Source organism: Sarcophilus harrisii, chromosome 2, assembly GCF_902635505.1.
Source record: "Sarcophilus harrisii chromosome 2, mSarHar1.11, whole genome shotgun sequence".
NCBI lineage: Eukaryota > Metazoa > Chordata > Mammalia > Dasyuromorphia > Dasyuridae > Sarcophilus > Sarcophilus harrisii.
The window spans coordinates 157,455,347-157,468,328 of record NC_045427.1 but is presented as its reverse complement, the minus strand read 5'-3'; the positions used below and the strand labels follow the sequence as shown (position 1 = coordinate 157,468,328).

Genomic DNA, 12,982 nt, shown 5'->3' with positions numbered 1-12,982 from the left:
ACACTCTTTATTAGCATGAAGTAGCTCCAGAAGATGATATCTCTGTCCCTTTGTCCTAAATGAATTTGAGGCGTGACTGCTTGAGAGAAGAAATGATGGAGTATTGCTTCTAGGAGAGGCAGTAGTAGGGAGATCTCCCTGACTTTGGGGTGCTAAGTGATTCTAAAGTCTTCTGGCTTTGAAATTTGTTATCCCGAATTTCCCCTCATAACCTTGGAGTGCTATTGTCATGGAAATCTGTCCATCAATGATTGTCAAAGTCTTCTGGCCTAGGAATATAATAGCATTTCTTCCCTTAGATTTTAGGGAAGATATATTAGCTATCCTGAGGCCCTCTGACCTAAGAATGCTATTGTTCTAATAATCTGTCAATGATTTCAAAGTCTTCTAGCCTTGGAACATTACTGTTCTGTCATTACTGTCAGATAGATAATTTGTTGGTCAGTGATAACCAAGTTCCTGAGACAATAGTAAATAGACTCCCCTCAAACCCACTTGTAAACCATAAAATTAGCAAATAAGTAACATGAAGCTCAGATTAACTTTGTCCTATAAATTTCTTTTCTTTCAGGATTTTTGCTAAATTCTTTTGGAACTTAGCCCTTTTCGATTGGCATTACAATTACAATAAACTTTGTCCCTTTGACTTAGATATGGGTTCAAGCCTACAAATTCTTTTGAGACACTACGTCTCATGACACCAGTCTGCAACCCCAACCTTTTAGGATCTCTTCCCAACCTCAACATTATGAAATCTATTTTATAGTTTATATTTAAATCTAGTTTACAGTTAAACTGAGGCAGAGGTTAAATAATTTGCCCAGAGGAGCAAAATAATAAGTATCTGTGACTGGATTTGCATTCAGGTTTTCCTGACTTAACAGGGATCAAGTGCCTCTCCTCATCCCAACTAATTAGAATATCAGGAATATCCCCATCTCCTCATTCTGTAATCCCAAATTATTAGAATATTCCCGTTCTCAGTACCCTGACTCCTCCCCTGCCTCAGTCTATCCTCTAGGTCTGAGCCACGTGTATATATGTCATTGAGAATTCTGATTGCGGATTCTAGGAGCCGATAGTCTGGGACCAAAGCATGGATCCATTTGATTCCAGTATATCTCTCCATTTAATAAATTATTAAATACTCTCTAATCTTTGTCTTGCTCAGTTTCTCCAGCATTACATATTCTAATTCTGTTTGTCTTTTTTAAACTGAACTCTGGAAAAAGGTTGACAGAAGCAAACTAAGGAATGTTTCTGGGATGACCCAACAGGTCTTGAAGACCAAGTTACACTAAATGGTGGCTTAGCCCTTGTTAACAACATCCCCTCAAAAATCAGTCTGTAAGAGGTTTAAACCATCTGGAGTCACTCCAGACTAAGATCAGTCTTTCCAAATGCACTCTGGGCTGCTCAGAACTTGGCTAATAATTTAGGGAAAAAAGGAAATGAGGCAGGATGATTCACTAAGGTATGTGAAGCCTTATTGGACCCAGTCTGTTAATTTTCACTTTCTTTTTTGGAAGAAGGGAACCTTGGGTCTAGAACTGCATGTAGAGCAAACTAGAAACAAGGAATGATGTTTGATTTTCCCCTGACAATGGCAGAGGAGTTGACGGCAAAGACTGGAAGCCACTGATTTGTTTCTGGTAGGTCCTACTCTGCTTAGAGAATAGCCTTGTCTAGATACTCCCAAAAAGGAAGTAGGTAGAGAAGATAACTGCTTTCAGGTTTTCTCCTGTGCTTGCCACTGATAAAATATGTGGATAGCAAACTGTCCTAGCTACCAAGGAACAGATGATGTAGCTGAAATCAACTGAGCATCATTCTGCCCCATAAAAATTCAGGACCCACATCTTCCCATACTTTCCCTTCAGAAGGTCTATCACTACCCCCCTTTGAAATTTCAAAGGAGAAAAAGAAGACTATTCATTTAAAAAAATTTTTTTTGGTTTTGCCTCAATGCTATTCATTTTTAAAAGGTTAGGAATGAGCAATCTTTCACCACTGAGTGATCTAGAGTATCCAATTGTGTGCAGATCACTTAAGGGAAAACCTCCAATTTACCAACCCTTTATTTCTTTTTCACGAGGGAAGAAATGAATAATGTATTTATTATTCTGAACAAAGAAGCAGTATTTATAGTACTTACAGTAATACATGAATCCTAACTGATACTGTGCATTTGGCCAACCTTTCTCTGCAGCTTTCTGAAACAATTTAAGAGCTTCATCGTAATCCTGGAAGATAATTACATTCTGTAACTCAAAGGTAAATGTGTAACACCATGGTAACAATTATCTTCTATATTTTTTGAAGGGCAGAACAAAACACTCTTTCTAAAAAAAAGTAAATAGTATCAGAAATACCATGAACTTCCCTGACCTCTGTTACTTTATTTGTCATAAAGATGACTATATTTAGTATGCTAGTCAGCTAGCATTTATTAAAGGCCTACTATGTGTTAGGAATTATCTCTGATTTTAATAAAATTCAATTCAACTCAACAAGTATTTATTATGTGTCTGTTATATTCATGGAATGTAAAGTATCAAGTCCTGAAATAAATCAAACTGATAAGTGGAGGAATAAAGCATCTTTAATTGCGATAATTTAGCAAAACTACCACTCTGGGGGGATGTCCCACTAGAAGACCTACTGGAAAAGTTCTTATACTTTTTGGAGAAAAGGAGGTGGAAGGATCATATTAGGTAGTAAACCCTGCTCATGAAATGCCAGCTGTTCCCAGAAATCTGTGCAAGGAAAACCACTTCATTTTTGAAGCTGATTTGGATCAAACTGACTTTGTTTACAAGAAAAAAGTCACAGAATGGGGAGGACTCAGGGTATGGCTCAACTCAATCTAATTGAAAATATCTTAAAAGTAGGAATTCAAGGACTACTGGAATTGACATCACTGGGATCATTAGGAGGGAGTAGAATATGATATTACAATTGATATGAACAATTTTGGGGTTTTTTGATATTAACAATTTTTATGTCATTATATTAACAATTTTTCTGTCAAAAGAAAAGGCAAAACAAAAATTATTCCATGCTTTCTAAGAAATTACATAGCAAATAGCTTTTGTTGAATAATGATCAAAAGACTGACAATCAGTTAGCTAGGATCATACTTGGGATCTTAATAAATTATGTCCCACCTCCTCACTTACTGCTACTCCTTTGTCTAGCCCTTTAGGGAAAATATATTACTGATTTTTATCCTCTCTTGTAAGACATGATGAATTCAGCTTACAAAGATCTTGATTTACATGTGAACAGTGAATTATCATGAAATTTATCTTTCTTCCCCAAATTGTGAAAGGTTAGTATAATCTACTTACCACAGGAACTCCTTTTCCGTGAAAATAAATAAGGCCAAGTCCATGGAGTCCAATTGCATTGCCCTAAAATGATGTATTATGAACATAATTTTTAAAACTCCTAGCAAACTATTGAAAGAATTTACTAAAGGAAATTAGCATTAAATAATAATTAGATTATTTAGAACATGAATCATACTCACTTTTTTGCATCTCCTTCCTATTTTTGGCTATTTTTGATAACATTATTTGAAATGTACATGTTAGTTTAAGGTTTGCAAAGTGGTTTACATACATTATTCTCATTAGATCTTCCTTTTGTTGAGGTATAGACCAAATGTTGAGGTCTAGATTTGGGGGACCTAAATGAAATTAGGATTTAGTTAAGGTCTAGTGGCAGATTTGGGGTACAGGAAGTCAAAGAGAGCTCCCCTGCAACCCCCTTGGATTTGGCGCAAGGATACGGCGGTATATGAGGTCTAGTAGCTGCGCGGAATTCCCAATAAAAGCATTTATTGGCCTAGAGAGCTAGATTGATAAAAGAGGTTTATTATTGAGTTTAGAAGTAGGAGATAGAAGGTAGAGATAAGGAGGGCACTGGACAGAGGGTCCAGTGGACAGAGGGTCCTCACATGGCTACCATGTTTGGAATCTCTGCAAAGAGAGGTTCCCAGCGTGGCTCTTTTGTAATAGGAGACTTAGCTCGAGGGGTTTTGGGGTGTAGCCCCAAAGTTGGCTCAGATCAGAGTGGGGCTGGGACAGGTCCCGATCTTTTATTGGAATTCAAAGGGACCAGGATTTGTGAGTCAAAGGGTAATTTACATTAACTGGGGGGGGGGGGGTTGGGAATCAAAGATTGGAATCTTTCCCGCATCACTTTCACTTCCATCAGTAGGAAGAGAAGAAAAGAAAAAGTGAAACTCAGAATTCTCTATTCCCCATTTGTTAGTAGTTCTTTTCAAATGGGCAACTAAGTGGTACTGTGGATAAAGTGCCAGTCCTGAAGTCAGAAAAACTCGTCCTTCCTGAATTCAAATCTGGCCTCACACATTTACTAGTTGTATGATTCTGGGTAAGTCACCTAATTCTGTTGGTCTCAGTTTTCTCATCTGTAAAATGAGCTGGAAAAAGAAATGGCAAACTACTTCAGTATCTTTGCCAAGAAAACTCTAAATGGGGTCATGAAGAGTTGGACAAGACTGAACAACAACTGGCCAAACAGATTAGGGGAAAGGGGTGTTGACCTTAGTTCTTTTATTTTATTTTATTTTTTTATTTAATAGCTTTTTATTTACAGGTTATATATATGGGTAACTTTACAGCATTGACAATTGCCAAATCTCTTGTTCCAATTTTTCCTCTCTTATCCCCCACCCCCTCCCCCAGATGGCAGGATGACCACTAGATTTGACCTTAGTGCTTAAATAAAGTTTGAAAATATATTTTGGGAGGTTCTGGATCTTTAATTTAATTGGTATGAACAAATTCCTATCAATGAAGATCAATAACTATCACGTAACTTAGAATCTTAGAGTTATCTGGGAGGCAATGAGAGTTTAAGTGACTTGCCCAAAGTTACACAGCTAATAAGGAGTGGGACTTGGCTTCAGGGTTTCCTGAGTCTGAGACATACTTTTTTTTTTTTCTTTTTAAAAAAATGTTTAATAATAGCTTTTGAAAAATTCATGCAAAGATAGTTTTCAATATTCACCCCTGCAAAGCCCTGTGTTCCAAGTTTTTCTCTCTCCTTTCTCCCCATACTCCCTCTCCCCTAGACAGCAAACAATCCAATATATGTTAAACATTGCAATTCTTCTATACATATTTACACATTTATTATGTTGCACAAGAAAAATCAGATCAAAAAGGAAAAAAATCAGAAAGAAAAAAAAGCAAGCAAACAATAATAAAAAAGGTACAGATACTAAGTTATGATCACATTCAGTTCCCACAGTCCTGCTCCTGGATGCAGATGATTCTATCACAAATCCTTCTGAATTGTCCTGAATTACTCCATTGTTGAAAAGAGTCAAGTCCATCACAGTTGATCATCACATAATTTTGTTGCTGTATACAATGTTCTAATACATTCTACTCACTTCACTTAGCATCAGTTTATATGAGTCTCTCCAGGTCTTTCAGAAATCATCCTGCTGATTATTTCTTATGGAACAATAATATTCCGTGACATACATACAGGATAACTTATTTAACCATTTCCCAACCTGATGAGCATCCATTCAATTTTCAACTGAGACATTCTATTCACTGTGTTATATAGTCAAGTCAAATTGACAAACATTTATTAATGATTCCTATAAATACAGTACAATGGTAAGCCCTGGAGGTACAAAAAAGGGTTAAAAGTAGATCCTGCTTTCACAGTCTAATGGGAAGATAACATCTAAAAGACTATGTACAAACAAAATATATACAGGATAAATTGGAGCTAATCTTAGAAGGAAGGTACTATCATTAAGGGGGTATGGAAAAGGGTTTTTGCAGAAGATAAGATTTTAACTAATACCTAAAAGAAGGTAGGAGGGAAACAATTCCAGTTGTGGGAGACTTCCAGTGAAAAACGCACAAAGTTTAAGATGGTGTGTCTTGTGCAAGAAAGAGCAGGTGTTACTGCACAGAATATGTGAAAGAAAGTAAGATGTAAGAAGAGGTAAAGGTGGGAACAGGCTGGATTAGATTCTGTGTTTACTTGGATTTCAAATTATTTGCACCCTCTCCTTGTTTTACCACTACAGATGAGCAAAAGTTAAGTTTAAGTTAAATATTTCCTCATTATAACATATGTGCAAATATGTATCCAGATTAATCTATTAGTATTAATTAAATTATTTAATTAATATTAAATTTAATTAATTTATATTAATATTGCACATTTATCATGAAGAGTATCAAAAATCTCTGAAATGCCTAGTACCATAGAGTCAAACCTAGCAGTAGAAATCAAACTTAAGCTTAATAAGAATTAAATGGAAGTTTATGATTATTTTTCTTGTTTTTTATTCATCAAAACTGTTGGTTCATTTTTCTTGAAGATACAAGTTACCATCTACTTTCCAGTAGCATGCAGGTTGGTAAGGTAGCATCTATGGCATGTTCATTTAAAAATCAATCTATTTACTATGATTTCCCTTATAAACATAGTGAAAAAAATATTTCAAGGGAATTGTGAGACTATCATGTTTTTAAAAAAATTCAATGAAAGTTTTAGCTTAATTCTTCATACATATACATCAAGGGAGTAGGTTGTTGAACGAGTTAAAAGGACATTCTATACTTATATAGATCAGGGGATATAATTTTCCTTCTCCGTATAAACCTTCTGTCCCAATCTAATCTGCGAATATTGAAACTTAATGGGAGTTAGCTGGAGCAAAATCAGGCACCTTATATTCACCTATGATATGAAAAAGTATCATATAATTATGGGAGTAGCTCATCTTCTAATAAACTTACAACTTGGACATGTGTCGGGCTACTTGAGCTGTTTTAGACTCCCCTGAATCACTTTTGTTGGGGAGAAGCATGTATAGCTCAATGAAACTATGAGTTATACTATGTAGAACTACCCAAGAAGGACAGGTCATAGTCCAGAGATCTGACAAAAGGTGATCCATGGGAGGAAATGGCAAATCATTTATGTATCATTGCCAAGAAAATCCTGTGGACAGTATTAAAATGATAAAATATAACTACCAGAAGATGAGCCCTTCAGGTCCAACATGCTACTGAGGAAAAGCAGAAGACAATTATTCCAGTATTAATGAAGCAACTGGGACAAAGCTAAAAGGAAATTCAGTTGTGGATGTGTCTGATGACAAAAAGAAAAAATCAATATAAATATCAAGATCAATACTGCATTGGAATCTGGAATGAAACATCTATGAACCAAGGTAAGCTTGGTAAGTAGTCAAATAGGACAAATTAAACATTGATATCTTAGGTGTTTGTGAATTAAATGGATGGGAAGAGTGAATTAAATTCAATTGAAACTACTGTGGGCAAGAATCTCTTAAAAGAAAGGGAATAGTATTCATAGTCAATAAAAGAGTAAGAAAAGTGGCACTGGGTCACAATCTCAAAAATAATAAACTGTTATCTTTTCAACCCAAGGTAATCCATTCAACATCAGGGTAATACAATTTGATGTCTTAATCACTGATTAAAAGGCTAAAATTGATCACTTCTATCAAGACTTATAAGCTCTTTTAGAAATAACAACAAAAAAAGTCATATACATCATAAGGGACTGGAACACTAAAGCAGAAAATCAAACTATAATTGGAATTACAGGAAAGTGAGGCTAATAGAGTTTTGTCAAGATAACTCTTTAGATATAGCAAATACTCTTTTTCAACAACCCAAAAAGATGACTGTACATGAACATCACTAGGTGATCAATATCAAAATCAGATTGATTATATACTCTACATCAAATGTGGAGAAACACTACACCAAGGCTTCTTTAATTATGAGTTACAAACCTATGTAGGGTCACACAACTGAACATGGCAATCAAAAATTATGATTTGTTATTAATAAATATTTTATTTGTATACCTATTTTATAGATCTATAAACTTGGGCTTGTGAAAAAGTTTCTCAGATAAAAAAGGGGTCACAAATGGAAACGTTTAAGAAGTCTGCTCTTTACAATCAGTTAAAACAAGACCTGAACTGAATGTAGCTTAGATCATGAGCTTTTTATTGCAAAATTCAGACTTAAATTGAAGAAAGTAGAAAAACTACTAGGCCACATAGGTATGACCTAAATAACATCAAAAATGAATATTTAGTGGAAGTGATGAATAGATGTAAGAGAGTAGAGCTGGGAACTATGGATACAGGGTCACAATATTGTACTGAAAGCTGCACCAAAAAAACCTTCCAAAGAAAAAGAAAAACGGTTGATTGATGGGACTTTACAAATAGCTGAGAAAAGAAGAAAAGTGAAAAGTAAAGGAGAAAGAGAAAGATACACCCAATAATGCAGAATTCCAAAGAATAGTCAAAAAGAGATAGCAATCTTAAATAACAATGCAAAAAATAGAAGAAAACAATAGAATGGTAAAGAGATGAGATTTCAAGGGGATGTTTTGTGCAAAAATGGTCATGATAAAAAACAAAAATGAGAGAGACAACAGAAATGGAAGAGATTAAGAAGGGGTTGAAAGAATAATGGAAGAATTATACAAGAAAGATTGTAACATCATTGATCACCAGGATGATATGATTACTGAACTAGAACCATACATTCTGGAGAGTGAAGTTAAATGTATCTTAGGAAGTGTTGCTAACAATAAGGCAACTTTACTGGAGGTAATAGAATATCAGTTAAACTATTTAAAATCCTAAAAGATGATGCTATTAAAGTGTTGCACTCAATATGCCAACAAATTTGGAAAACTCAACGGTTGGCATTAGATTGGAAAAGATCAATTTATACCCCAATCCTAAAGAAGGGCAATGTCCCTAAATCAAGTTAGTGAATAATGGCACTCATTTCACATGCCAACAAGGTTATGCTTAAGATCCTACAAGCTAGGTTTAGCAATATGTGAATCAAAATTTACCAGAAGAGCAGTTTGGTTTTCAAAGAGGCAGAGGAATTAGAGACCAAATTGCTAGTTTGCTAGATCATGGAAGTATTCATTGGACAGATGTTGGGAGAAAGCGGAAGAAAAAAGAGCCTGGTATGCTATAGAAAGGAAGGGAATCCCCCCAAAATCTACTTCTGCTTCTTTGACTACATTAAAGCTTTTGACTGTGTGGATCACAATAAAATGTGGCAAGTCCTTAAAGAGATGGGAGCACTAGATTATTTTACTTGTCTCCTGAGGAAATTGTGTGCAGATCAAGAAGTAACAGAATAAAACATGAAACTACTGATTAATTTAAGATTGGAAAAGAAGTGTGACAAAGCTATAAATGTCACCTCATTTATTTAACTTTTATGCAAAGTACATCATGCAAAATACCAGAATAGATGAATCAAAAATTGGAATTAAGGTTGCCAGGAGAAATATCAATTATCTCAGATGTGCAGACAATACTACTCTGATGGCAGGAAGTGAAGTATTAAGAAGCCTCTTGATGAGAGTCAAAGAAGAAAGTGTTAAAGCTGGTTTTGTGTTTAACATAAAAAAATAAGATCTTGGCAACTGATCCCATCACTTTCTGGCAAATAGAGGGAGAAGAAACAGAAGCAGTGTCAAAATTTACATTCCAGGCTTCAAAGATCACTGCAGACAGGGACAAGAACCACAAAATTTAAAAAAATCTCTTATTCCTTGAAGCAAAGATATGTCAACTCTGGGCAGCATATTAAAGAACAAAGATCTTTGTTGACAAAGGTCCATATAGTCAAAGCTATGGTTTATCTAATAGCAATGTATGAGAGTTGGACTATATGAAAATCTGAGTCCTACAGAATCAACACTTTCAAATCACAGTGCTGAAGATGACTTTTGAGGGTACATTGGACAATAAAAAAATCAAATCATATAATAGTTAAATTATTTCTGATTAATCACTGAAAGTTCAAATACTTAAGCTGAAGTTTAAATGCTTTGGCCACATGAAAAGATAGGACTCATTGGAAAAAAATCCTGCTTTTGGGAAAGATTGAAGGCAAGAGAGAAAGGAGATGGCAGAGAGATAAGATATTTAGATATTGCTTCTATGAAGCAATAAATATGAGTTTGGACAGATGCTGGGAGAAAATGGAGGATAGAAGAGCTTGATATGCTACAATCCATTGGATCCTGAGTCAGAATTGGATATGACTCAACAACAACCAACAACTATTTTGGTCTTAGAAGGTCCTTAATATTACAATAACAGACATTATTCATTACATAACATGCATAATCCCATTTGCTCCTCACAATAATGAAGTGAGATAAGTACTACATTAGTATTATCCCCACATTGGATACTAAGAAACTGAATTCAACATTAAATGATTTATGAATGTTCACATAGGTAGTAGTACTCAGGTCCTAGGTACAATTCACTCAATTCTACTTCTCCATTATTATATTTTAAATTATTTCAGTGTGACTTTACTGAATGTGGGGTCAGTAAAAAATTTTTTGGGGAAAAAAGGGGGTTAGTGAGCAGAAAAAGTTTAAGAAGCTTTGTGCTAAAGGTTATATTTAGAGCATCTAGGATCAAAGACTTTCCCTATTTTACTTAACTTATGTCCAAGATATATAGTTTTCTAATTCAACCAGTGTTTATTGAATTTTTGCCATTAGCCTAGGCACTGTAAGGAATAAATAGAAGTATAATTTCTAATGATACTTATACTCTAGTTTTGGGAGGAGATAGTGGGAGAAATAAGGTATGAATATATGTATGCATATATTTAGTAAAATAATGCCAGAGATGCCTCAAGGTAGAATATTTTAAATTGTCAAATAAATTGTACAGACAAGAAGTACTCTAGGATTTCAGTGGATGGAAAAGTGACTCTGAAGTGCACTAGAGTCTGGGAAAGTATCATGGAAGGGGGCACATGAGCTGGATTTTGAAGACCTAGTTGGATATGGATAGAAAATTTGTGGTATGGAGGGAGAATTCTAATAAGTGTGTAGGGGCATGTGTGTAATTTATACAGAAAATTGTGGGAAGACTAAATGAATTTGGAGATAATTAAAACAAAATTAATAAACTCTTTGCCATATCATACTCTTGTCTAAAGCTCCATAAGTTCTATGTTTCAATAATGTGATTCAAAGAAATAATAATAGATGTGACATATATAGATTTGCATTGGGGCATGGACACATGTGAATGTAAATTCAAGCTGCTAAAGGTAAAGAAGGAACAATTAGGTGGTATAGTAGATAAAGCATTGAGATTGGAACCAGAAAGACTCATCTTAATGTGTTCAAATCTGGCCTCAAACATTTACTAACTGTGTGACTCTGGCCAAGTTGCTTGAGCCTGTTTGCCTCAGTTTCTCACCTGTAAAATGAGCTGAAGAAGGAAATGGCAAACCACTCAAATATTTCTGCCAAGAAATTGAAGTCTTTTGAAGCATCAGGTTAATGAATTAATCCTTGGCCACACCTACACTATGTTATGAAAAATAATAGACTGGAGAATGACTTAATATTTCATTTGGATACAAAGGTGGGAAGCTTATTGTCAGATTTGATTATATATCAAGTCCCAGATAATTGCTGGTCATATTTCATAGAATAGAAATAGAATAGGCTGAGATCAGTTTATAAACCAATCATAGATCTGAAATTATTTGGGGTAGATGAAATTGCACTGTTTTCCAGATCCTTGCCCACCTTCATTTTCCCTATTCTTTTTCTCCTCCTCCCCTTTTAGACTCTTCCACTTTCACCATAATCTGATTACAGAGAAATATACCGAGCAATAATTATAGAAGTCAAATAATGAATAATTATAAATATCACTTCATAATAATATAAGCAACAATAATTATACAAATCGAAAAAGAGAGTCCATTAAAGCTGTCTAGGTTGCCTCATCATGACAAAGTGCTGACCCAGGCTTTTCAGAGACTATGCCAGAGTAGAATGGGTTCTGGAGAGTCCTAACCAGTTAGAGTTAAAATATAAACTGAATAGTAGATTCCAAATGAGGAAGAAAGGGAACGAGTATTTATTTAACACCTATTATGTGCCAGGCACTGTGCTAAGTGCTTTACAAATATTTGATCCTCTCTATAATTTTGGAATATAGGTGCTATTACTATCATTATTTTATAGTTGAGTAAATTAAAACAGAAAACAATTAAGTAGCTTTTCCAGGGTCATTTGAATTTGAATTCAGATCTTTCTGACTCGATCCACTGAATCACTAGGCTCAGGCAGATTTATTATGGTAAACCACCGGGCTATGCTTTTTTTGGTCACCCCACTAAATTGTCTACTTGGTCATGAAGGGATTGTAATCTGCATTGGGAAAGGAAGTATTCACTTGAATGATCTCATGTATTCTTGAAGCAATCACTACCACCAACCACCCTCATTTTACAGATATAGAAAATGATGCTCAGAAAAGTTAGATGGTTTTCCTATAGTCACATAGCTAGTGGGTTTCTGAGTTGGTTTTTGAAGCTACTTCTTATCTCCAAAATTCAGTAGTCTATCCAGTATGCCATACGGCAGAAAGCTTTATATAGTCTTCCCAAGTAATTTGTGCCACAATATCAGCAGGTATGAGCAGATTTTACTAAAATAATAATTTTTCAAAACAATTGTATTATTATCCCAATTTTTAATTCTTAGGGAATAAAATATTTCACACTATGTAGAATTAGAGGATTTAGCATAGCTGTTTTAGGGCAGCACAGTGGATAGAGAACCAGGCTTGAAGTCAGGAAGATTCATCTTCCTGAGTTCAAATCCTACCTCGATACTTCCTAGCTTTGTGACCCTAGGCAAGTCACTTAATCCTGCTTACCTTAGTTTCCTCATCTATAAAATGAGCTGGAAAAGGAAATGACAAACAACTCCAGTATCTTTGTCAAAAAAAAGATGTTAGTATTGTAATATTTGTGCAATTATATGGTCTATGTATTTAGAACTTCATTATCTTCTTTCCATTTCTTTCTTTTGGTACCCTAAGACAGAGGACTATTTTTCTGCACAG

At 34.9% G+C, this 12,982-nt stretch overlaps 1 protein-coding gene across 1 annotated transcript in view; it reads right to left on the bottom strand.

The window, feature by feature from the left end:
* The window catches only part of SEL1L2 (SEL1L2 adaptor subunit of ERAD E3 ligase), a 160,507-nt gene that overhangs the window by 32,101 nt on the left and 115,424 nt on the right, over positions 1-12,982 (bottom strand). Inside the window, exons 13-14 of the mRNA XM_023494876.2 lie at positions 3,351-3,413; positions 2,156-2,243 (exon numbers count right to left, since the gene is read on the bottom strand). Coding sequence (XP_023350644.1) covers positions 2,156-2,243; positions 3,351-3,413 — 151 coding nt within the window. The remainder of the gene's footprint in view (positions 1-2,155; positions 2,244-3,350; positions 3,414-12,982) is intronic.